Below are 23,526 nucleotides of genomic sequence, written 5' to 3'. Positions count from 1 at the left end.
TGCTGATGTGTCCTGGGTAGTCCCTCCCGATGCAATCAATGTCCCTGGGGTGTGAGATCTGCAAATCAGCCCTGGCAGAAGCAGGGAGTGGAGAGGCCTTTGAAAAAGTTCATTTTTGGTGCAGATGGTGCTGCCTCTGTCCTTCCCACCCCCCTCAACCTGCTCTGTGTCGTTTCGCTTTCTCTCCCCCTCCAAACCACCCGTGCTGTTTCCTGGGCATTGTCAGATCACAGAAGGAGTGAAGCCCACCCTGTCCGAGCTGGAGAAATTTGAAGACCAACCGGAAGGCATTGACTTGGAGGTAGTGACGGAAAGCACAGGTAATAATGATAATAACAATAAAATTTTATTTATATCCCGCCCTCCCCAGCCGAAGCCGGGCTCAGAGCGGCTAACAACAATAAAAGTAACACAACGTTCTAAAATCAATTCCTTTTAAAATCAATTCAAAATCAAATTCATGGCAACCATTGAGCTAGAGTTCTGTAAAGATTGCCAAAGGAGGGGGTCAGACTGTGCCTTGGCCAAAGGCCTGGTGGAACAGCTCTGTCTTGCAGGCCCTGTGGAATGATGTCAAGTCCCCCAGGGCCCTAGTCTCTTGTGACCGAGCGTTCCACCAGATTGGGGCCACGGCCGAAAAGGCCCTGGCTCTGGTTGAGACCAGCCTAACCTCTCTGTGGCCCGGGACCTCCAAGATGTTTTTGTTTGAAGACCGTACGGTCCTCCGTGGGACATACCAGGAGAGGTGGTCCCGTAGGTATGAGGGTCTTAGGCCGTTTAGGACTTTAAAGGTTAAAACCAGCATCTTAAACCTGATCCTGTACTCCACCGGGAGCCAGTGCAGCTGGTATAGCACTGGGTGAATGTGATCCCGCAGCGAGGACCCCATTAGGAGTCTCACTGTGGCATTCTGCACCCGCTGGAGTTTCTGGCTCAGTCTCAGGGGCAGCCCCCCGTGGAGTGAGGCTTCTGGCCTCTGGTGTGCTCCTCCATGACTCCCCAGGCACTCACTCCTAGCTCATGGGGATCCTCGCCAAGAGGACCCACAGCCTCCAATTGTCCTGGGTCCATTGCACCTTCCAGGTAGGCCAAGGCCATTGGAATGCGCCGCACACTGTCCTCTCTCAGGAAGGGGGCTGTGGCAAGTTGCCCAGGTTGCGCCGCCTCACTTGCCTCCTTCCGTCTTTCAGGGAAGGAGCGGGAACACAACTTCCAGCCCGGCGACAACGTGGAGGTGTGTGAGGGGGAGTTGATCAACCTGCAAGGCAAGATCCTGAGTGTGGACGGGAACAAGATCACCATCATGCCGAAGCACGAAGACCTCAAGGTACGGTGGCTCCCTGTCTTCTCCCTTCCTCTCTCTGGCATCATGGCATCCCGAGTGCATTATGATGTCAGCCAGTAGTTCCCAAGGGGGCAGTGGGATTAACTAGGGGGCCCCGGGGAGTGTAAATGGCTTTGGAAAGCTTAGATCACTGGATCGAGTTCATCTGTTTCATTGAATTAATTCAACCTAAATAGTTTTAATTGGATTTCAAATGGATGTGCAATCAATGGTCACTGTTCTGAATTGTATTGTGTTATTATTTTCCTTATGTGGGTTGTGTCAACCTCTGTTCTGAATAATGCTTTCTGTAGGGCAGGAGGGACTGGGGATTAATTTATGGAGCCATGGGGATCATCATCATCATCATCATCAATTTTATTTATACCTCACCCTCCCCAGCCAGAGCCGGGCTCAGGGTGGCCAACACCAGTAAAATTACAGTAAAATCATAATGGGGGGGGGGATAATTTAAAATGCAGCCTCATTTTAAAAGTAGCCCATGATGAAAACCATAAGGGGAGGGAAAACATAAGGGTCAGACTGAGTCCAAGCCAAAGGCCAGGTAGAACAGCTCCGTCTTGCAGGCTCTGTGGAAAGATGTCAAGTCCCGCAGGGCCCAGGTCTCTTGGGACAGAGCGTTCCACCAAGTCGGGGCCAGCACTGAAAAGGCCTTGACCCTAGTTGCGACCAATCTAACCACCTTGCGACCTGGGACCTCCAAAATGTTGTCATTTGTGGACCTTAAGGTCCTCCGCGGGGCAGGCCAGGAGAGGTGGTCCCATAGGTACGTGGGTCCAATGGCCCCCAAAGTCAGGGAACAGCCAATGTAGGCTGTTTGCCAAGCGATATCTATAACCGCAAGCTGAAATGTGACATGGGAGCGAGCCCCCTTTGCTGTGGGGGTGGGGGAGTGCCTGCTTGCGGCAAGGATGAGCACAGACACATTGAGTCCTGCTGGATCAGGCCTAAGACCCATTTAGTCCAGCATCCTAGATGAGATGCCTGCATGAATAATAATAATAATAATAATAATAATAATAATAATAATAATAATAATAATAATGAATTTTTATTTATACCGCCCCTTCCCGGTTCAAAAACCGGGCTCAGGGTGGCTAACAACAAATTTAAAACACTTTAAAACACTTAATTATAAAAGCAGCATAAAATACAGTGTGAAAACATGAATAACAATAAAATTCAAAAATCAATTAGATAATCCCCAGGGCTAGCTGGCTGAATTGGTCCTACCTGGGCCAGCGAGGAGGCCAGGGGAGAATGAGCTGTGGGGTCTCAGAGTGGGTGATCTTCATAAAAGGGGAGGGGGGGGGAAGGAAGGGGAATAAAAGATCAGGCTGAATTCAAATTAAAAGCCAAGCGGAATAGCTCTGTTTTACAGGCCTGACGGAAGGAGGTTAAATCCTGAAGGGCCCTAGGCTCATGGGACTGAGCATTCCACCAGGTCGGAGCCACCACTGAAAAGGCCCTGTCCCTGGTGGAGGATAATCTGACTTCCTTAGGGCCCGGGACCTCTAAACTATGATTATTCATGGACCTTAAGGTCCTCTGCGGGGCAGACCAGGAGACACACACTGTTTTTTTTACTGGCTGGCTTTGTTTATCGTGACGAAATATAAGAAGAGCCTGCTAGATCTACCCAGTGACCCACCTAGTCCAGCATCCGGGTCTCGCTGTGGTCAGCGAGATGCCCATTATGGAAAAACCACAAGCAGGATTCAGGCACGAGAGCCCTCTCCCTTCCTGCAATTTCCAGCAATTACATGTGAAAAGGATCTAGGAGTCTTGGTTGACCACAGACTTGACATGAGCCAACAGTGTGACGCGGCAGCTAGAAAAGCCAATGCAATTCTGGGCTGCATCAATAGGAGTCTAGCATCTAGATCAAGGGAAGTAATAGTGCCACTGTATTCTGCTCTGGTCAGACCTCACCTGGAGTACTGTGTCCAGTTCTGGGCACCACAGTTCAAGAAGGACACTGACAAACTGGAACGTGTCCAGAGGAGGGCAACCAAAATTGTCCAAGGCCTGGAAACGATGCCTTATGAGGAACGGCTAAGGGAGCTGGGCATGTTTGGCCTGGAGAAGAGGAGGTTAAGGGGTGATATGATAGCCATGTTCAAATATATAAAAGGAAGTCACATAGAGGAGGGAGAAAGGGTTGCTCCAGAGAAGCGGACACGGAGCAATGGATCCAAACTACAAGAAAGAAGATTCCACCTAAACATTAGGAAGAACTTCCTGACAGTAAGAGCTGTTCGGCAGTGGAATTTGCTGCCAAGGAGTGTGGTGGAGTCTCCTTCTTGGGAGGTCTTTAAGCAGAGGCTTGACAACCATATGTCAGGAGTGCTCTGATGGTGTTTCCTGCTTGGCAGGGGGTTGGACTCGATGGCCCTTGTGGTCTCTTCCAACTCTAGGATTCTATGATTTGTTCTCTCCCTCCTCCTCCCCCACTAGGACATGCTAGAATTCCCGGCCCAGGAGTTGCGCAAATACTTCAAAATGGGGGACCACGTGAAGGTGATTGCCGGCCGCTTTGAGGGCGACACGGGACTGATAGTCCGTGTGGAGGAGAACTTCGTAATCCTTTTCTCCGACCTCACAATGCACGAGGTGAGTGGGGGTGGCAGGCAGAGAAAAACAGCCTCTGTCTCGGCCTTGGTGGTGGTGGTGGGGTGTCTTGAGAGGCTCGTTGGTTTTTGGCAATGTGTATCTTACCACTCACACATCCCCAGCCTCCTGCCTTTGAACCAAGCTCGTAATTACCTCTACTTTCTGCATCTGTGCTTTGTTGTGTAAGTCAAAATGTCAAAAGTGCCTCTTTGAGATTACTCCCTTCCATCCTGCAGCTCAAAGTCCTCCCCCGAGACCTCCAGCTCTGCTCGGAGACAGCCTCTGGCGTGGATGTTGGCGGCCAGCACGAGTGGGGGGAGCTGGTGCAGCTGGACCCCCAGACAGTGGGGGTCATTGTCCGCCTGGAGCGGGAGACCTTCCAGGTAGGTGGGGGCTGCCTTCGCGGGTTGGTTGGGTTATGGGAGTTGCTGCCTTCCATTCCTTACATCAGAAATTGCACCTCAAGTGGTTTTATTTTATTATAATAACATAATAATAATAATAATTTATTATTTATACCCCACACATCTGGCTGGGCTTCCCCAGCCACTCTGGGCGGCTTCCAAAAGAATATTAAAATACTATAATACATCAAACATTAAAAGCTTCCCAAAACAGGGCTGCCTTCAGATGTCTTCTAAAAGCCTGGTAGTTGTTGTTCTCTTTGACATCTGGTGGGAGGATGTTCCACAGGGAAGTCGCCACTACTGAGAAGGCCCTCTGCCTGGTTCCCTGTAACTTGGCTTCTTGCAATGAGGGAACCGCCAGAAGGCCCTCAGCACTGGACCTCAGTGTCTGGGCAGAACGATGGGGGTGGAGACGCTCCTTCAGATATACTGGACCAAGGCCGTTTAGGGCTTTCAAGGTCAGCACCAACACTTTGAATTGTGCTCGGAAACATACTGGGAGCCAATGTAGGTCTTTCAAGACCGGTGTTATGTGGTCTCTGCGGCCGCTCCCAGTCACCAGTCTAGCTGCCACGTTCTGGATTAGTTGTAGTTTCCAGGTCACCTTCAAAGGTAGCCCCACGTAGAGTGCATTGCAGTAATCCAAGCGGGAGATAACCAGAGCATGCACCACTCTGGCGAGGCAGTCCGCAGGCAGATAGGGTCTCAGCCTGCGTACCAGATGGAGCTGGTAAACAGCTGCCCTGGATACAGATTTTACTTTGTTTTCTTTAATGGATCAAATCCAGAACTGACGAATGTTTTTTTAAAAAAATTAAAATTATAAAGCAAGAATGTTCACTTGGGATCTCTTAACGGTTAAGGCACAATAAGTCATTTTCAGCTGGTGGCGCTGTGGTCTAAACCACTGAGCCCCTTCGGCTTGCCGATCAGAAGGTCGGCAGTTCGAATCCACACGACGGGGTGAGCTCCCGTTGCTCTGTCCCAGCTTCTGCCAATCTACCAGTTGGAAAGCATACCAGTGCAAGTAGATAAATAGGTACCGCTGCGACGGGAAGGTAAACGGCGTTTCTGTGCGCTCTGGTTTCTGTCACAGTGTCCCAATGTGCCAGAAGCGGTTTAGTCCTGCTGGCCACATGACCTGCAAAGCTGTCTGTGGACAAACGCCAGCTCCCTCGGCCTGAGAGTGAGATGAGCGCCACACCCCATAGTCGCCTTTGACTGGACTTAACCATCCCAGGGGTCCTTTACCTTTTACCTTCAGCTGATCTTGTGTATGCACACGTGTGCAAGGACATAGCATATGCCTCGCTCATCATACAGCATTCATCAAAGAATCCCAGGGAGCAGAGGGTGTGTTTTCCCACCTTCCACATCTCCCAACCCTGCAACTCTGATCCTTTTCTCTGCCCCCCCCAGGTCCTCAACATGTATGGCAAAGTGGTGACAGTCAGGCACCAGGCTGTGAACCGGAAGAAGGACAACCGCTTTGCCGTGGCGCTGGACTCCGAGCAGAACAACATCCACGTCAAAGACATCGTGAAAGTCATCGACGGGCCCCACTCGGTGAGGAGCAGGGCAGGCTGGGGCCCCTCGGGTGCTGAGCTGCACAGCTGGCGTGCGCAGGGCATCCTGCCCATTGCATCTGACAGCCCTGCCTGCCTGTTGTGCGGAGGCCGTGGCCACCAACACAACCCAGGCTGCGCTTGCTGCCATTGAACTAACGCGCCCCTTGCTGCCTCCCTCTCCTTCCAGGGTCGCGAGGGCGAGATCCGCCACCTCTTCAGAAGCTTCGCTTTCCTGCATTGCAAGAAGCTGGTGGAAAACGGGGGCATGTTTGTGTGCAAGACGCGCCATTTGGTTCTGGCCGGGGGCTCAAAGGTAAGAAGGGAAAGTAGTTCACCTTTCAGGAGGGGCATGTTAATTTTGCTTGCAACCCCTCTGACCAACCAGCAGTTGCTGGCAATAGATTTGGGGCAGGGGGTAGGATTCAAGTACATTGTTGCTTGCATGGAACTGTTGGGTGGGGGGTTCTATTGTGTGAGCAGACCTTGTTCTCCATGCACAAACCCACTTAGCGCTTTGTTTTTTATTTCTTTGGAACCTTACTGTTGTTGTTGATAATATGCACACCTCCATGTGAACACATCTCAGCGTCCTCATTTTTAGAAAGGACATCAGTGGTTCAACATTGCTACTAGCTGCCCTCTGACTAATACCGTATTTTTCGCCCCATAGGATGCATCGCCCTATAGGACGCACCTAGTTTTTTTTGGGGGGGGGGAATAAGGAAAAAAAATTATTCCCCACCCCCCGGCATGGGGCTGGTGTGGGGGAAGCCCGAGCTTCCCCCGACCCCAGAACAGCCTGCTATCCACAAGCCTAGGGAGCCGCGCCGGTCTCCCCAGGCTTGCGGAGAGCTGTGCGGAGCCCGGGAGCGCAGGCAGCTCTGCGCAACCCTCCCGAGCCCGGCACGGCTTCGCGCCGGGCTCCGGAGGGTTGCGCAGAGCTTCCTGAAGCCTGGAGAGCGAGAGGGGTCGGTGCGCACCGACCCCTCTCGCTCTCCAGGCTTCAGCGAAAGCCTGCATTCGCCCCATAGGACGCACACACATTTCCCCTTCATTTTTGGAGGGGGGAAAGTGCGTCCCATAGGGCGAAAAATACGGTACATTTGATAACCTTGCGATGTAAAGAAGTTGGTTGGATGGGTAACCCTAAGGCCCAGTAAAGTTTGCACGAAGCAATTTGTTTTCTCTCCTCGTCATCCACAATGGTCTGTCACGGCTGTCGGATTGAGTTGTCCTTCAGGTTTCACAAGGTCCTAAGCAGAGCCTTTTTAGTCCAGCAACCTGCCTCCCATAGTGGCCAAACAGAAATTGTGATTTTAGGTTTGAACCGTCCTGAGATTTAAGGTTATAGTGTGGTCTAAAAATTTAACAAATAATAAATAATAAGATCCTGCTGCGTCAGGCCATTGGCCCATCTTTTCCAGCATCCTATTGTTGTTGTTGTTGTTGTTGTTGTTGTTGTTGTTGTTGTTGTTGTTGTTGTTGTTGTTGTTGTTGTTGTTTTTATTTATACCCCGCCCATCTGGCTGAGTTTCTCCAGCCCATCTGGGCGGCTTCCAACCGAATATTAAAAACAATACAGCATCAAACATTAAAAACTTCCCTAAAAAGGGCTGCCTTCATATGTCTTTTAAAAATAGGATAGCTGCTTATTTCCTTGATGGGAGGGTGTTCTACAGGGCAGGCGCCACTACCGAGAAGGCCCTCTGCCTGGTTCCCTGTAACCTCACTTCTCGCAGTGAGGGAACCACCAGAAGGCCCTCCGAGCTGGACCTCAGTGTCTGGGCAGAACGATGGGGGTGGAGATGCTCCTTCAGGGATACTGGGCCTTTGAGGCCGTTTAGGGCTTTAGAGGTCAGCACCAACACTTTGAATTCTGCCTGGAAATGTACTGGGAGCCTCATTCTGGATTAGTTGTAATTTCTGGGTCACCTTCAAAGGTAGCCCCACGTAGAGCGCATTGCAGTGGTCCAAGCCGGAGATATCCAGAGCATGCACCACTCTGGCCAGACAGCCCTGTTCTCACAGTGGCTAACCAGCTGCCTCAATGGGGAGCTTGCAAGCAGGACCTGAACACAAAAGCAGCCCCCCCCCCTCCTGCAGCCTCCTGAAACTGGGATTCAAAGTAGAGCAATGGTGTCTAGTAGCCATCACTGCCTCCTGTGGCAGCTATTTCCATTATGCTCTGTTTTAATAAGTGCTTTGTTTTTCCCCATCCTGAATCTTCAAACATCACCTCCCTCTCCCCCCCCAACCAAAAGCAAGAGCACCCTCTCTGTTGGCATACAACCAAGGAAACGGGGGCAATTGGCAGGCCCCCAGCTGGCTCCAGCCCACTGGCCAGTGTGCCAGGCGATCTCCAGTACTTGTTGTAGCATCTGCGACCCACAGCTTCAAAAGCTGGGGCATGCAACTCAGCAGAGATAACGCGCAAACAGAAGTGGCGGGAGAGGTTGTGTAAGCATATCTACAAGCCGTTTATTCAGCATACATCAGGACAAAAGGAAAACATGTCCGATCCCCTTTGTGTCCAAAGCAAGACAGCTAAAAGCGAAAGCTATACACAAACGGAAGTTCCCAGCAAGCTGTGCTGGGGTGTAAACAGGCATGTGACACACAACAGTCTCATGCCTGTCCCTTAAGGTGGAACAGAATATTCTAACACTCTCCCCTCCTGCTCCTCACTGAGTCCTTTTCCGAAGCATTGTGCCAGATTGCGGGGTGTGCGGTGGGGGCTTACTGATGTTTTCTGAAGTTTTCATTTTTCTTATTTCCCCCCAGCCCCGGGATGTCACAAACTTCACAATTGGCGGCTTCCAGCCCATGAGTCCTCGTATCAACAGTCCCATGCATCCCAGCGCCGGAGGTATGTATGCTGGTGCGTCCTGGGAACTGAGTTCCACCCTTTCCCCCCTTCTGCCCCCCTCCCCCCAGCAAGGAGGTGCACTGCTGCAAATGAAATAAGCTGCGAGTCTGTTAGTCTAGGCACTAAAACAAATACCAAATCCCTCCAAAACTGAACGCTGACACGCACCTGCTTCTTCGCTGCCAGTGGGAAAGGTTGATTGACACCTGATGCCCTTTAAAAAATGTGTTGTGCAAGGGGGAATTATCGGGTTGTCTTCCCTTTTGTTATGCATTTTCTGTTTTTTTATACACTGGTACCTTGGTTTACGAACTTGATCCATTCCGGAAGTCCTTTCTTAAACCAAGGCGTGCTTTCCCATAGCAGCGGGGGCCTCAATTTACACTCAACAGGAATCGGAACATGTTCTGCTTCCAAGGCAAAGTTCACAAGCCAAAACACCTACTTCCGGGTTTGCAGTGTTCTTAACCCAAGCTATTCATAAACTGAGCTGTTCTTAAACCAAGGTACCACTGTACAGTATTGTAATTTTTACGTTGTGCCCTGAGGTCTGTGGGTGTAGGGTGGTATGCAAATTTAATTGAATATATATATATATATATATATATATATATATATATATATATATATATTGTCCAGTAGCACCTTAGAGACCAACTAAGTTGGGATACTGCCAGGGAGATAAAGTCCATCATGGCCCCCAAGCTCCTGCTGGACGATCCATCAATCTCACGTAGTCACGCAGTATGAGCGATTAGCGACACGAGTTTCCTGAAAATACCTTGCCACATTCCAGGGCTCGTGCACACTCTTTATCAGCAGATAATGCACAGCCAGAAGTCGCACTCAGGAGAGCATTATTTACAAGCTTTTATTCAGCGTTGATCAGAACAAAGAAAGACATGACTGCCTGCGTCAGTGTCTTTGACAGAGAGAGAAACGAAAGCAATAGGAAACATAAACATCCTGCGAACAGGACATGCGCAAAATCTGACTCACAAAGCCTGCTCCCTTTTAAGGTGGAACGGAAATATCCTAACAGTTTGTTCTTGGTATAAACTTTCGTGTGCATGCACACTTCTTCAGATATCTGCAGCTTATACACGAAAGCTTATACCAAGAACAAACTTAGTTGGCCTCTAAGGTGCTATTGGACAATTTATTTATTTATTTATTTATTTATTTATATATTTTGACCGCGTCAGACCAACACGGCTACCTCCCTTAATTGACGGTGTTGATGAGATTGGTGGGGGAGGTTGTGTACGACTACAGCAGGGGAGGAAGATGCCCATTTTGCATCTTCCCAGGCTTGCAACCACTGACGTTTCTGACAAGCTGGGGTCTCTTTGGGAGCGCTTGTGTTTCTGTGCAACACCTCCGTGTTCTTCCTCCCACTCTGCAGGGCAGCGTGGCGGCTTTGGGGGAGGCGGGATGAGCCGAGGCCGCGGGCGCAGAGATAACGACCTCATTGGGCAGACCGTGCGGATTTCCCAAGGCCCCTACAAAGGTAAGCTGTCCCCTCGCTCGGTGGCAGGAACACGGTCCAAGTTCTTGCCCTTGTTTCAGGAGAGCAACCGATAGAGGCTTAAAGGATAGCAGGCTGTGGGCTGTTGCTGTTACTACTATAAGATTTCTTGCCCACCTTTCACTATCGGGAGCAGGTTAAAAATACAATATTAAAGTGATTAAAACAGCAGTGTTTCCAGGTTGTCTCCTGTTAGTTCTGCAGCACATTAATTAGGACAGGACTTGGAAAACTGGCTTGGAAAGAACTCCCGGTACTCCTGAAAAGCCGTTTTCAGCTGAGTTGAGCGTCATTACCTTCCCTGGAGGGGGTAGCTGCATGAGGTTAAAGGCCCCCCCTCGGTACGCAGCTATTAGACAGATTCTTTTTTTAAAAAATAATTTTTATTAACTGGCCAATCACATCAAATTAAATCATATCACATAAATTCCGAATTACAAAGCCGAATTTTAAATTTTGTTGGGGGGGACCCATATTTCAAGATCCGAAGGGGGATTCTGATCATCTTCTTGCTGCTGCGTTAATGTCCCAATCGGTCCAAATCAGTCCAAACAAAGTTCATAGTTCTATCCCATCTTATCTTGCTGTTTCCACATCACATCTTGTTCACATATTTTCTCTTTTTTCTTTAAGATCTCTTCTGATAGTCTCCTTAAGCCGATAGACACCAATAGTAATAATAGTCCTGTGTGAATTTTCCGTTCTTCCAATCCTCAAATCGAGATGGTTTCCATATATCGTCTCCTTCATAGATAACATCACTCTTTCCATCACAGTCTCGTAAAACTGTCGCTCTGAGTCCCACTGAGGAGTTTAACCCACAATATATAAACAGCTCTATTTCTCTCTTTCTCCTCCCAGACTCAAGACCTCCGACAGAACTTCCCAATATGGCGACGGCATTTTTAACTGCGTCATTCCCAAGCTCTTATACATTCCTCGCTCTTCTTAAAACATGCTTTGGTTCAAAAGTTTATCTCCACACAGCCTTAAATCCACAGCTTAAGTCCTTAAAATGACATTTCTGACTCGTGAGGGGAGGGGATTCTTGTTTAATCACATAGGGAAAGAAGAGAGAGATTTTTTTTCCCTCCCCCCTCAGTCATTTGCCGTACCTTGTCTTGGCGTATCTTCTCATGTTTTATTCTTATCTTGTTTTGTCAGAGATCTCTTCTGTTAGCAGTCTTTACTCCCCCTTCTTTCTTGAAACATGTGCATTCCTTTCATCCAAATTGTTTCCTTTGAAGTTCTGCATCTAGTGGCACGAATCAGGGACGGCGTTCAGGGGTTCCGAAATCCCACAGGAGGGCTTTGTGCCTAGTGCCCCCACCCCCACAAATTCGGGGGTGGTATAGGGCACAGCAGGCAAGGGCCGTCCCCCCCACAATCCTGGGGGGGGGGTTTAAGGAGGCTAATTACCCCCATCATAGCCTCCAAATTACCTCGTGTGGGTCGGAGAGATGTTATTGTCAGCCATCTTCCAACGCGCCCCCTAGTGGCCCCCGCAGCTATTAGACAGATTCATAAAGCATAGGTTCAAGTTGCGCTTGCAGGTTTACTATAATGGGCGTCTGGTTGGCAGCTGAGAACAGGATGCTGGGGTAGATGGGCCTTTGGTCTGATCCAGCAGCGCTCTTATTGTGTTCTTAACTCGCCCCGCCAGGATTACCATCCCCTGAAGCCCTGGGGTTGTAAGTGATCCGCAGTTAAATGAAAATGGTTTTGCAGGGGTAGACTTCCACAGACGAGGGATTCAGTTTCCCAGGCATGTGGTGGAGGAAGCTGGCTTAGTTTGGCAGTGCCCCCTATGTTGGCATGCAGCCAAGGAAACGGGGGGCAATTGGCAGGCCCCCAGCTGGCTCCAGCCCACCGGCCGGTGTGCCAGGCGAACTCCAGTCCTTGGTGCAGCATGAATCTGCGACCTGAGCTTCAGAAGCCCGGGCAGGCTACTCAGCAGAGTAAACACTGTGCAAACAGAAGTGGCAGGAGAGGCTGTGTGAGCATATTTACCAGCAGTTTATTCAGCGTACATCGGGACAAAAGGAAACATGTCTGGTCTCCTTCGTGTCAAAAGCAAGAGCTATACGCAAACGGAAGTTCCCAGCAAGCTGTGCTGGAGTGTAAACAGGCATGTGACACACAACAGTCATGCCTTTTCCTTAAGGTGGAACGGAATATCCCAATACCCTACGTGTTAACAAGCTTGGTTCCGATCTCTCACAGGCTACATTGGCATGGTCAAGGATGCCACGGAATCCACCGCCCGCGTGGAGCTACATTCCACCTGCCAGACCATCTCTGTGGACCGACAGCGTCTCACGACCTTGTAAGAGCCGGCAGGGCAGCGTGTTTGGGTTCAGGATTGAATAAGGGATACAGAGGGGCAGCGTGGGAAGACACTTTAGACACCTAACTCCTGCAAGCCCTGGTGGGGCAGAGGGGGAGGGACCTATGGGGTCTGCCAGAAGTTGCTGGACTCAAAGGCCAGTGGTCAGGGATGGGGGAAGTTGTAGTCCAGTGGCAGCCGGGTGCCCACAAGTTCCCTCCCCCTGTTGTACACGCACTGGTAATATACACTAGATTGGGGTCCCCTACTACCTGGGATTCCCAGAGGCACAGAAGAGCCAACGCATTGTGCTCCCTGCATTCAGGGACTGTGGATACGCTGAAAAAGAGAGCAGGGGTTTTATGTTACCCCAATGGAAAGGTGATTCCACCAAACTGGTTGACTTCCTTGAACCTCTCACGGACCTTCCCATCAGAGATAATAATAATAACAATAACAATAATAATAATAATAATAATAATAATATATTATTTATACCCCAGCCACTCTGGGTAGCTTCCAACAAAATATTAAACTACAGTAATGCATCAAACATTAAAAGCTTCCCTAAACAGGGCTGCCTTCAGACTACGACTGGCCCAGCTTTTAGTGCAAATCATCTTAAAGCACCAGGGAATTTGGACTAGGTTTGGGAGCCTGCGACCTTCCACGCATTGCTTGACTACAACTCCCAGCATCCCTGGCCGTTCATGGGCTGCAGGGGTGGGGTGGTGTCTAGATCAGTGTTTCCCAACCACTGTTCCGTGGCACACTAGTGTGCCGCGAGATGTTGCCTGGTGTGCCGCGACATGTTGCCTGGAGGGAGGCGGGCGGCGAGAGGCGGGGCGGCGGCGGCGAGGAGAGGCCGCCCAGCGCGGGGCTCTCGCCGTCTGCCTGCCTGGCTGCCTGCGAGCTCGGCGGGCAGCGCCTCCGTCCGCAGCGCCCGCCTCGCGGCTCTCATTCCCTGCCCCTGCCAAAGCTCACCCAGCCAAGACGTGCTCTCCTTCCTGCCTCGCTTTGCTGCCTCCTCCCCCCCCCCACCCCCAAAGCTTGGAGGTTCCCCGGCAAGGGGGAGGGAAAAAAATTGAAACTTACACTTTTGTGCGTCCCTCCCGGCGTGACGCTGCGCGCTGACGTCACGGGGCTGTAATGGTGGTGTGCCTCGAGATTTTTTTCATCAAACAAGTGTGCCTTTGCCCAAAAAAGGTTGGGAAACACTGGTCTAGATGACGGGCTCCCATTGGCCCCAGCCCACATGGAGAATGAATGGATAGCTCCTCCTTATGCCTGGGGAATGCGGGGTCTGTTCTTTTCTAGAAAGTGAAGGGTGTGTGTGTCCAGATTCTGTTATTATCTAACGAGCATTTCCCTTTCCCCTCTGGCAGCGGTTCAAAGAAACCAGGTGGCATGACCTCCACTTATGCACGGACACCCATGTACGGTTCTCAGACCCCCATGTACGGGTCAGGGTCCCGCACGCCAATGTATGGGTCACAGACTCCGTCGCATGATGGTGAGTAGAGGATGGGGGGGCCCACTTGGGGGCAGAGGTGGGGAGAACAGTCAGGTCTTACCTGTTGGGTGTGGTTTCCTGTTAGTTAGCGAACCACAGCTCAATAAAGTTACTGAGAGCCAGTGTGGTGTAGTGGTTAAGAGCGGTAGTCTCGTAATCTGGTGAACCGGGTTCGCTTCCCTGCTTCTCCACATTCAGCTGCTGGGTGACCTTGGACTAGTCACACTTCTCTGAAGTCTCTCAGCCCCACTCACCTCACAGAGTGTTTGTTGTGGGGGAGGAAGGGAAAGGAGAATGTTAGCCGCTTTGAGACTCCTTCGGGAAGTGATAAAGCGGGATATCAAATCCTTGCTAATTTTAAGGAGCGGAATAAATTAAGCAAGAGAAAGGAGATTTCCAGGATAGCACTGGTATACATGTAAAAGAGGCTGCCTTTTTCACCCTCCGGTCTTGGGTGTTAATATCATGACATGCGTCCATCTTTCAGGAAACCGGACTCCTCACTACGGCTCTCAAACCCCCTTGCACGACGGCAGCCGGACCCCCGCACAGAGTGGGGCTTGGGACCCCAACAACCCCAACACTCCCTCCAGGTTGGTGTTCCTCATCGGAGGAGGAGGGCGGGTTTCAGGGCAAGTGGGTGGATGGAGAGGCAAGAATCTGTTTGGGCCCAGCTGACCGCTTTTGCGTCCTCCCCCCCCCCCGCCCACTTCCTTTTCTGTAGGGCGGAAGAAGAGTTCGACTATGGTTTTGACGACGAGCCCACCCCTTCCCCACAAGGCTACGGCGGAACCCCCAACCCACAGACTCCTGGCTATCCCGACCCTTCTTCCCCGCAGGTTAACCCACCGTATAACCCTCAGACGCCTGGGACCCCAGCTATGTAAGTGCGCTGGAGTTGGAAGGGAGGGTTTGTTGCTTCTTCCAGGATTTGTATTGCCTCCTCCCTTCTCCCCCTGGACTTCATAGAGCTCTCTTGATCTCTGCGAATGGAGAAAGCAAAACAAAAAGGATTTTATTTGCCTAAGATGTGGGTAAATTTCTTAGTGTTTTGCGGTCCTCTTCTGTGGAGTAAACTGATGTTCTCCCAAACAATTCAGGATGATGATTGATGATGATGATGATGATGATAATAATAATAATAATAATAATAATAATAATAATAATAATAATAATAATAATAATATTTTATTTATACCCCACCGGGTATAAGGGCAGCTAACAACAAATTTTAAACAATTATAAAAGCTGCATAAAATACAGTCAAAAAACATGAATAACAATAAAATTCAGAAATCAATTAGGGGAAATGAGCATTACATAATCCCCAGGGCTAGCTGGCTGAATTGGTCCTACTTGGGCCAGCGAGGAGGCCAGGGGAGAATTAGCAGTGTGGTCTCAGAGCGGGTGATCTTCATAAAAGGGGAGGGAAGTAAAGGGAAATAAATTAAAGGCCAGGTGGAATAGCTCTGTCTTACAGGCCCGACGGAAGGAGGTTAAATCCTGCAGGGCCCTGGTCTCCTGGGACAGAGCATTCCACCAGGTCAGAGCCATCACTGAGAAGGCCCTGGCCCTGGTGGAGGATAATCTGACTTCCTTAGGGCCTGGGACCTCTAAACGTTGGTTGTTCATGGACCTTAAGGGCCTCTGTGGGGCAGACCAGGAGAGGCGGTCCCATAGATACGAGAGCCCTAAGCCACAAAGGGCTTTAAAGGTCAAGATCAGGATGCCATTTCTCTGAGTGTAATACCCCAGGGCAGTGAAGACTTGACTGTGTTTCTGTGCTGGTCCCGGGGGGAAGGTTACTGTTACCGTAGTCCAAGTTCAGTCCTAAGTCACTAGCCTGGAGATAGTCCACAAAGTGCGAGGTGAGGTCCGAAACAGGGAGCCGGGCGGGGACAGGAACACTCGAAGATCAGAAGCAGGAAGCCGGGCGGGGAACAGGAACACTGGAGGAACAGGACTGGATGCTGGCCGAAACAGCTCTTCAATGACGACGTTGCTCCCGCAACCTGGGACCGGGCTGACTGCCCTTTATCTTCTCTAAGGCCAGGGGCGGTCCCGGCCCCCAGGAGCCCCGCCTCTCCTGGCCTTAAGGCGAGCACTCCTGGGAGAAACCAGTTCCCTTCGCCTCTCTGCCCTAAGCCTCTGCAGTTCAGGAGAGGCCGAATGGTTACTGGGCCCCGGGGAAGGCTCACCTGTAGACACTGAGTCCTCAAGCACCTCTGGGGCCAGAATGGTCTCACCTGGTGCCTGCTCCTGAGGATCTGGCACAGGTGCAGGCTCCTCAGAATCTAGGCCTTGCCCCACTTCAGCCGGCCCTGGAGGCGGGGACTCCTGTGCCGGCTGGGATTCCTCCGGTTCACTCTCAGAATCGGAATCCCAGGCCATCACAGTTTCCCTCCCTCCCTTCCTCCCTGTTCCTGACCAAAGCCCTCTCTCTCTTGGCAGGTATAACACAGACCAGTTTTCTCCCTACGCCGTTCCATCCCCGCAGGGCTCCTACCAGCCGAGTCCAAGCCCGCAGAGTTTCCATCAAGTGGCGCCTAGCCCAGTCGGCTACCAAAACACCCACTCTCCGGCCAGCTACCACCCAACACCATCTCCCATGGCTTACCAGGTACTGTTGAGATTGGGTAGGGTTTGGGTCTCCTTAATACACGCAACCAAAAGCATGGCTTTGAGGCTGCTGCCCTTGAAAGCAGCTAAAGGCTTGCGGACTGATTCTCCCTCTCCCACAAAGAACGTGTACGCTTGTATCATAGAAGATTTGGGCCTGCAAACTTTTCAATCAATTGCAGAAATGCAAAGAGCTTAAGATCTTGCCATGTGCACAGTTACATGCACTATAGCTCGTGCAACATAAAAATCAGCCTGTGCCTCTGTGTCTAAACACAGAAGCAGACAGTATTACTGTTTATTACATTTTACATTTGTATACCGCCCTATATCACTTAGAGTATGCAGGTCTTTTTTAAGTAGCCCTAAAGAAGGTGAGGGACACGGGTGGCACTGTGGGTTAAACCACAGAGCCTAGGGCTTGCCGATCAGAAGGTCAGCGGTTCGAATCCCCGCAACGGGGTGAGCTCCCATTGATCGGACCCTGCTCCGATCAACTGCTAGGTTGGCAGGAGCTGGGACCGAGCAACGGGAGCTCACACCATTATGGGGATTCGAACCGCCAACCTTCTGATCTGCAAGACCTAGGCTCTGTGGTTTAGACCACAGTGCCACCCGCGTCCCACATAATTAGCAGTGCATTCTGTTAAATCCACAGAGATGCGTTTGGCTTTGACGTCAACCGAACCCTGATACCTCGTTGACTTTCTGTCTCTCTCTCCAGGCTAGTCCCAGCCCTAGCCCAGTGGGCTACAGCCCTATGACCCCAGGGGTTCCCTCTCCAGGAGCTTACAACCCCCACACACCAGGTTCCGGGATCGAGCAGAGCTCCAGCGACTGGGTCACCACCGACATCCAGGTCAAAGTACGTGACACCTACTTGGACAGCCAGGTCGTGGGGCAGACCGGAGTCATCCGCAGCGTGACCGTAAGTGGATGGATGGATATAGCTGTTTGCATGGGTTGGTCAGGAGACGGAGGGGAACGGGTGGGGGGGAGATTAAAACAGTTGGCCAGGGTTCAGTAGCATAGCTTCCCATTGGTCAAACCCAATAGGAGCAGAGCAGGGCATTTTTGTCCTGCAAAGTGTCTGGCTAAGGCCTGGACTCAAGAAAAAGGAGCCATTCTGCCCTGGTCTGGGCTTGTTCACCAGTGGCCCATGTGTCTAATGAAACGCCTTGACAGCTGTTTTGGGTGAGGCGTGAGAAACAGCCAGGGATTTGTTTAGGTGCTCGTCATACTCCAGAGGAATCTCTGTGTAGTTCTCTCGCCCCTACTCCTTCCCCTGCCCCAGTTCTGAGCGCCCCTTACTCTCAAATAAAGGGCATTATAAGGAATGAAGGATCCCACTGAAGCCCTACTCATTAAAAACAAAAACAAAACGTTAATGTCTGCAGTCTTTGAGGCCATTTAGGGTTTTAAAGGTCAGCACCAACACTTTGAATTGTGCTCGGAAACATACTGGGAGCCAATGCAGATCTTTCAGGACTCTCAGCAGCCGCTCCCAGTCACCAGTTTAGCTGCCGCATTCTGGATTAATTACTTGCTTGCCCTGACATCTGCAACCGGTCACCTTGATTCCCTCCCCTCTTGTCTCTGTCCCTCCTTCCTCCTCTGCCCTGACAGGGTGGGATGTGCTCAGTCTACCTTAAGGACAGCGAGAAGGTAGTCAGCATTTCGAGCGAGCACCTGGAGCCTGTGATACCAACCAAGAACAATAAGGTACGTGTAAGATGTTTCTCCTGTCTCAAGTCCTCCTGCTGTGATGATCTCTTTTTTTTAAAAAAAAAGTGCAAAAATATTGTATGGCAGCCTTCCCCCAACCAAGATGTTTTGGGGTACCACTCCCATTAGAGTTTATAGTCCGAAACAGTGGAGGGCAGGGGGAAGCAGGTTGCCACATTGCACTAAGTTACTGTGCTCTCCTGTCCTGAAGAGGGTTGACACAGGAGCGCTCTTGATCAACCCCGACTTTCATTCTCGGTGGTGGTTGATGGTCTCCCCTCCTGGTTGGCAGGGGTCGGTCCCAGATCACAGAGGGAAAGACAACACTAGGAGAGGGTTAAGAAACTGGCAGCAGTGACGGTGGCCAGGGGAGCCCTTTTGTATGAGGCTTTTGAACCCAATTTGGTGGAGACCGTAAACAACTGCTGCTCATTCCGTTTTAATCACGGTTGTTTTCGGTTAATAATAATACCTTTATTGTCAATGTACAACCTGTGTACCATGAAATTAACCGAGCCTCCCTCCCCACACACAAACACTCAATCTCATTGCACTCTGTGTGCTTGTCGCACAACACACCAACCCTGAAAGTCAGTTGCACTATATTCTGTTCAGCAGCCTAACAGCCCGCGGATAGAAACTGTTTTTTAGCCTGTTGGTACGGCTGATTCTACTTCTATATCTCCTGCCCGAGGCTAGAAGATTAAATTGGTGCTGGCTGGGGTGTGAATCGTCCCTGAGAATTTTTCTCGCTCTCCTAAGGCATCGATCCCTTGCAATGTCATCTAATGGGCTCAGGGGACAGCCCATGATATCATGTGCTCTGTTCACCACCCTCTGTAAAGACTTTCTGTCCGTGGCTGTCAAGCCAACGTACCACACAGTTGTTGCATCTGTTAATTGTCCCTACTATTGGTCCTATCTGTGCACACTTGGGCCAGTGTGGGGTTTTTTTGGGGTGGGGTGGCTCCTGCTTTTGGATCAGTGACCCTGAGCTTCTCCCGATCCTGCAGGTCAAGGTCATCCTGGGAGAGGACCGAGAGGCTACCGGCGTCCTGTTGAGCATTGACGGGGAGGATGGCATCGTCCGCATGGACTTGGAAGAACAGCTCAAAATCCTCAATCTGCGCTTCCTTGGCAAGCTGCTGGAGGCCTAGAGAGAGAGGAAGAACCATTTTTGTGTGGGTGGCTGCTTTATTTCGTTCTTTTTTTAAGCATATCACCTGCAGACTGGTACAGCATGTCCTTGTACAGTTTTGCTCCAAAGAAAGTTTTATTTTCCGTGTTTTGTTTTGTTTTCTGTTGCTGCTTCTTTCCCCAGCTCAGCAGGTGATTTCCTTTTTTCTGGGGGGGTTTGGGGGACAGTCTTGCATATATGCATAAAATGACTTCAGCAGAAGCCTGTGGGTGGAGCACAGCTGTATTCCCTTCTCTCTCTCTCTCTCTCTCTCTCTTTCTCGTAGCACCTTAGGCCCTCTGCTGCCATCCAGTGTGTAGCTTGTTATAATAAAATAGTCTCATCCACCACGTACGCCTGTGCTGTGTTCACCTTAGTAGAGAAACCGTCACATTCAAAACTTGACATAAGAGCCTTGAGTTTTGTGTCATCTTCTTTTAAAGCTATTTCTGCCTTATTTCTGGAGCCAGGTTTCCTAGCAAACAGATTGCAGTTGTCTTCTTCTTGGAGTGTTAAATGCTGTTTACGTTTAATATAGAGCCAGTGTGGTGTAGTGGTGAAGAGCAGTAGTCTCGTAATCTGGTGAACCAGGTTGGATTCCCCGCTCCTCCACATGCAGCTGCTGGGTGACCTTGGGCCAGTCACACTTCTCTGAAGTCTCTCAGCCCCACTCACCTCACAGAGTGTTTGTTGTGGAGGTGGAAGGGAAAGGAGATTGTGAGCCGCTTTGAGACTCCTTTGGGTAGTGATAAAGCAGGATATCAAATCCAAACTCTTCTTCTCTACGTTTCATACGAGGGGAGAGACCCTTCTGAGTTCAGAACAGGTGACGTTTCATGTTGCAGTTTGGCTGAGAAGACTGTTTTCCACCTATGTTTTCTCAGTGTAATAACCTGCTGGGGGGTTTCTTAGTTGAGTGCTATCAAAATGGTTTCTGCTGGCCATATGCCTTTCTTGTCTTCTGCATTTATTGATCATGGGCTGAGCTACCCACCACAGCAACTCTCTGGCTCCCAGCTTTGATGGTGCAGTTGAGGAGTAAAAGACTGTTTATGGTACATTTCACAGGAATGAACAGAACAAGTCTTGGTATATCTCTTGCACAGATTCTACTGTACAATGGTACCTCAGGTTACATACGCATCAGGTTACAAACGCTTCAGGTTACAGACTCCGCTAACCCAGAAATAGTACCTCGGGTTAAGAACTTTGCTTCAGGATGAGAACAGAAATCGTGCTCCAGTGGCGTGGCAGCAGCAGGAGGCCCCATTAGCTAAAGTGGTGGTTCAGGTTAAGAACGGACCTCCGGAATGAATTAAGTACTTAACCCAAGGTACCACTGTATTCCCATATCCAGCCTGAGCTGGAAGGGCAAGAGTTCACTGCCGTTTCCCCCCCGTAGGGCCCCCTCCCCCCAATACACCCCTGGGTAAGAGATGTTCAACAGTGGAACGGCCTCCCTCCGGAAGTTGTGGACTCTCCTTCCTTGGAGCTTTTTAAACAGAGGTTGGATGGCCATCAGTTATGGATGGTGCAGCTGAGATTCCTGCTTGGCAGGGGGTTGGACTGGATGACCCTTGGGGTCCCTTCCAACTCTACGATTCTACTGTGATTTGTGTCCTGGGCATGCCAACACCTTTGAGAGTAGATTCCAGTTTAGTGTAGTGATTAGAATGTGTGAACGTAGGACGATTACATCCATATACCTGTTTCGGATTGAAGCTTGTTAGGTGGCAATGGGTCAGTTGCCATTTGCAACCTTGCAAAGAGAGAAAAGGAGTGGTGCCAGTACAAAAAGCTAAGCGGATATTTGCAATAAAACTTCATTAGGCAGACATATCCTTGGGTATTGGTTGTGTGGGTAAGAGCCTGCCATTGGCCCATATAGCTCAGCATGCTGTTCCCAGATGCCTGTGGGAAACCTGTGCAATAAACAAAAAATCTGCCCTTATTCCCTTATGGGGAACACAAGAGCCCTTATAGAGTCCTTTGTAAGTTCTCCATCGGTCGGAGAAAAGAAAAAGGGCAACCAGAGAATATTGAGAAGCAAAGCAGCTTCTAAGCCTGATCTTTATTGAACTGTTAACAACAGGGTGCCCCCTCAACACACAGGAGGAGTAGGACCCAGAACAAAGGTGTGGCCGCCCTTATATAGACATTTTAACTTGCCCGCCCTGGAGTCCAAGACCACCCCCAGAAACATCATACATACTTCACAGAAAGGGGTGTAGCTCAAGACCACCCCCCCCCAGATACATCATACCTACATTACAGAAAGAGTGGTCTACAACAGAAATTTGAGTGCGTTGTTTATCTCCTGCCTGGCAGGTTAACTGTTAATAGTTACTTGATTGGATACCCCGGGGAGCCTAGCCAGTCTTTTGTAATGACTTAGTTCCTGAGCCAGGTCACAGGCTCCCCTTTTCATACACAGACATACCCTTAAGACAGGATTTGTGAAGGAGGAGACAATGGGGGGGCTTTTCCATTTTCCTTCGACCTTGCAGAGAAATGTTTGAGGTCAATTTGGGAGGGACAAAATGGGTTCAGGACTTTCTGTGGGGTTTCAGACATGTGGTTTATATATTGATGTACGTGCTTGGTTGGTGCGTTTATGAATACACACACACACACACACACACATATGACCTTAATTTTTTTTATTTTACCTGCAAGCCAGGACTAGACCAGCCCAAGGGTCCTCCCCATCCTGTGAGCTCCAGCGACTGGCATTAGGAAGCACTGCTTCCTCCCAATTGTGGAGGCAGAGCAGAGCCTCTCCATGAATTTGTCTAACCCTCTTTTAAATCCATCCCAAGTGGGGGTGGAGGAAAAAACTGTTATTTTCTTTGCCTCATGTGAGTATTTATAAACCTCCACCCCAAGAGAGACGAATCGTCACCTTTTACTAATCGCAAGCAAGAATTTAAGAGCTGTGTGGAGTGAATTATTGAGTGGAGAGAGGACTGGTAAATATGGAGTGCGGAAGGAAAATTCTATGACGCAGTTGTTAATGGCGTCTTGCTAAGACAGGCTTGTTGAAGAAAGACGAGGGGAGGAGGACCAGGGTCATTGGAATGTAGATGATGGATGGAATGTGATAACCTGGCAGAGCCCCTTTGTGATATATGTGGCAAGCTTGGGAAAATCAATAGGACGGACTGAGGATAAATTTTTGAAGAAGGGGAGTAATGGCGGCTGTCTTTATGAGATATGACTTTTGGAGTGTGCAAAATCCACGCAGATGTTGTTTGTTCCTAACCTGCTTGCGAAGATTATCAGAGATTGCAAAGAAAGGAATACATGATAATAACAAGAAGATGAAGAAGTAATAAAGAGACTATCTGGACAGAGCTGGATAGAATCGTTTGATAAAAGCAGTAACAGAAGTGATGTTTTGATTCTCGTTCGGAGCTTGATGTAAGGGTACCCCCCAAAAAATGTAAAAATCTGGCTGTATAATTTGGAAGTAATGTGATCTGGAAATAATGTGATTGGATTGGCCTGTTAATAAAAATTATGTTTTAAAAAAAAATCCATCCCAAGTGGGCGGCCAGCGCTGCAGGAGGCAGTAGTCCAAAAAGCAATGAGTGACGAGGCGGGTAGGACCATTGGGGGCTTCGATGAGGGCCGGGGTCGCGCACGTGCTCTGCCCCTTTAACCTTGGCGGCCACCTTTTCCTGCCCCCAGCTGGCCCCGCCCCTGCGGAGCGCCAATCACTGTACCGGCAGGAAAATCCCGCCTCCGCCTCCTAACCAATAAGAAGGTGCTCTGATATTCGCCCCGCCCAGTTTCCCCCTCCCATTGGGCAATGCGGCACGCTGTCCGCTCGGAGTTCC

The 23,526-nt window shown here is 50.1% G+C and overlaps 1 protein-coding gene across 2 annotated transcripts in view; it reads left to right on the top strand.

Moving 5' to 3' along the window:
• The window catches only part of SUPT5H (SPT5 homolog, DSIF elongation factor subunit), a 36,990-nt gene extending 16,953 nt beyond the window's left edge, over nucleotides 1-20,037 (top strand). For both annotated transcript variants that reach the window (XM_081200174.1, XM_081200173.1), the window contains 16 exons: nucleotides 227-320; nucleotides 1,191-1,327; nucleotides 3,803-3,958; nucleotides 4,195-4,341; nucleotides 5,785-5,931; nucleotides 6,121-6,246; nucleotides 8,715-8,799; nucleotides 10,205-10,309; nucleotides 12,551-12,653; nucleotides 14,039-14,166; nucleotides 14,654-14,759; nucleotides 14,891-15,049; nucleotides 16,618-16,786; nucleotides 17,510-17,713; nucleotides 18,412-18,507; nucleotides 19,524-20,037. In XM_081200174.1, the coding sequence (XP_081056300.1) occupies nucleotides 227-320; nucleotides 1,191-1,327; nucleotides 3,803-3,958; nucleotides 4,195-4,341; nucleotides 5,785-5,931; nucleotides 6,121-6,246; nucleotides 8,715-8,799; nucleotides 10,205-10,309; nucleotides 12,551-12,653; nucleotides 14,039-14,166; nucleotides 14,654-14,759; nucleotides 14,891-15,049; nucleotides 16,618-16,786; nucleotides 17,510-17,713; nucleotides 18,412-18,507; nucleotides 19,524-19,667 (2,106 nt within the window). In that variant the 3' untranslated portion in view covers nucleotides 19,668-20,037. The remainder of the gene's footprint in view (nucleotides 1-226; nucleotides 321-1,190; nucleotides 1,328-3,802; nucleotides 3,959-4,194; nucleotides 4,342-5,784; nucleotides 5,932-6,120; nucleotides 6,247-8,714; nucleotides 8,800-10,204; nucleotides 10,310-12,550; nucleotides 12,654-14,038; nucleotides 14,167-14,653; nucleotides 14,760-14,890; nucleotides 15,050-16,617; nucleotides 16,787-17,509; nucleotides 17,714-18,411; nucleotides 18,508-19,523) is intronic.
• Nucleotides 20,038-23,526: the final 3,489 nt, after the last annotated feature.

The sequence above is a fragment of the Podarcis bocagei genome (genome assembly GCF_964188305.1).
Source record: "Podarcis bocagei genome assembly, chromosome: 7".
In the NCBI taxonomy this organism is placed as follows: domain Eukaryota; kingdom Metazoa; phylum Chordata; class Lepidosauria; order Squamata; family Lacertidae; genus Podarcis; species Podarcis bocagei.
Note: the sequence above shows the minus strand (reverse complement) of the source record. Positions and strands in the feature narration are given on the sequence as shown.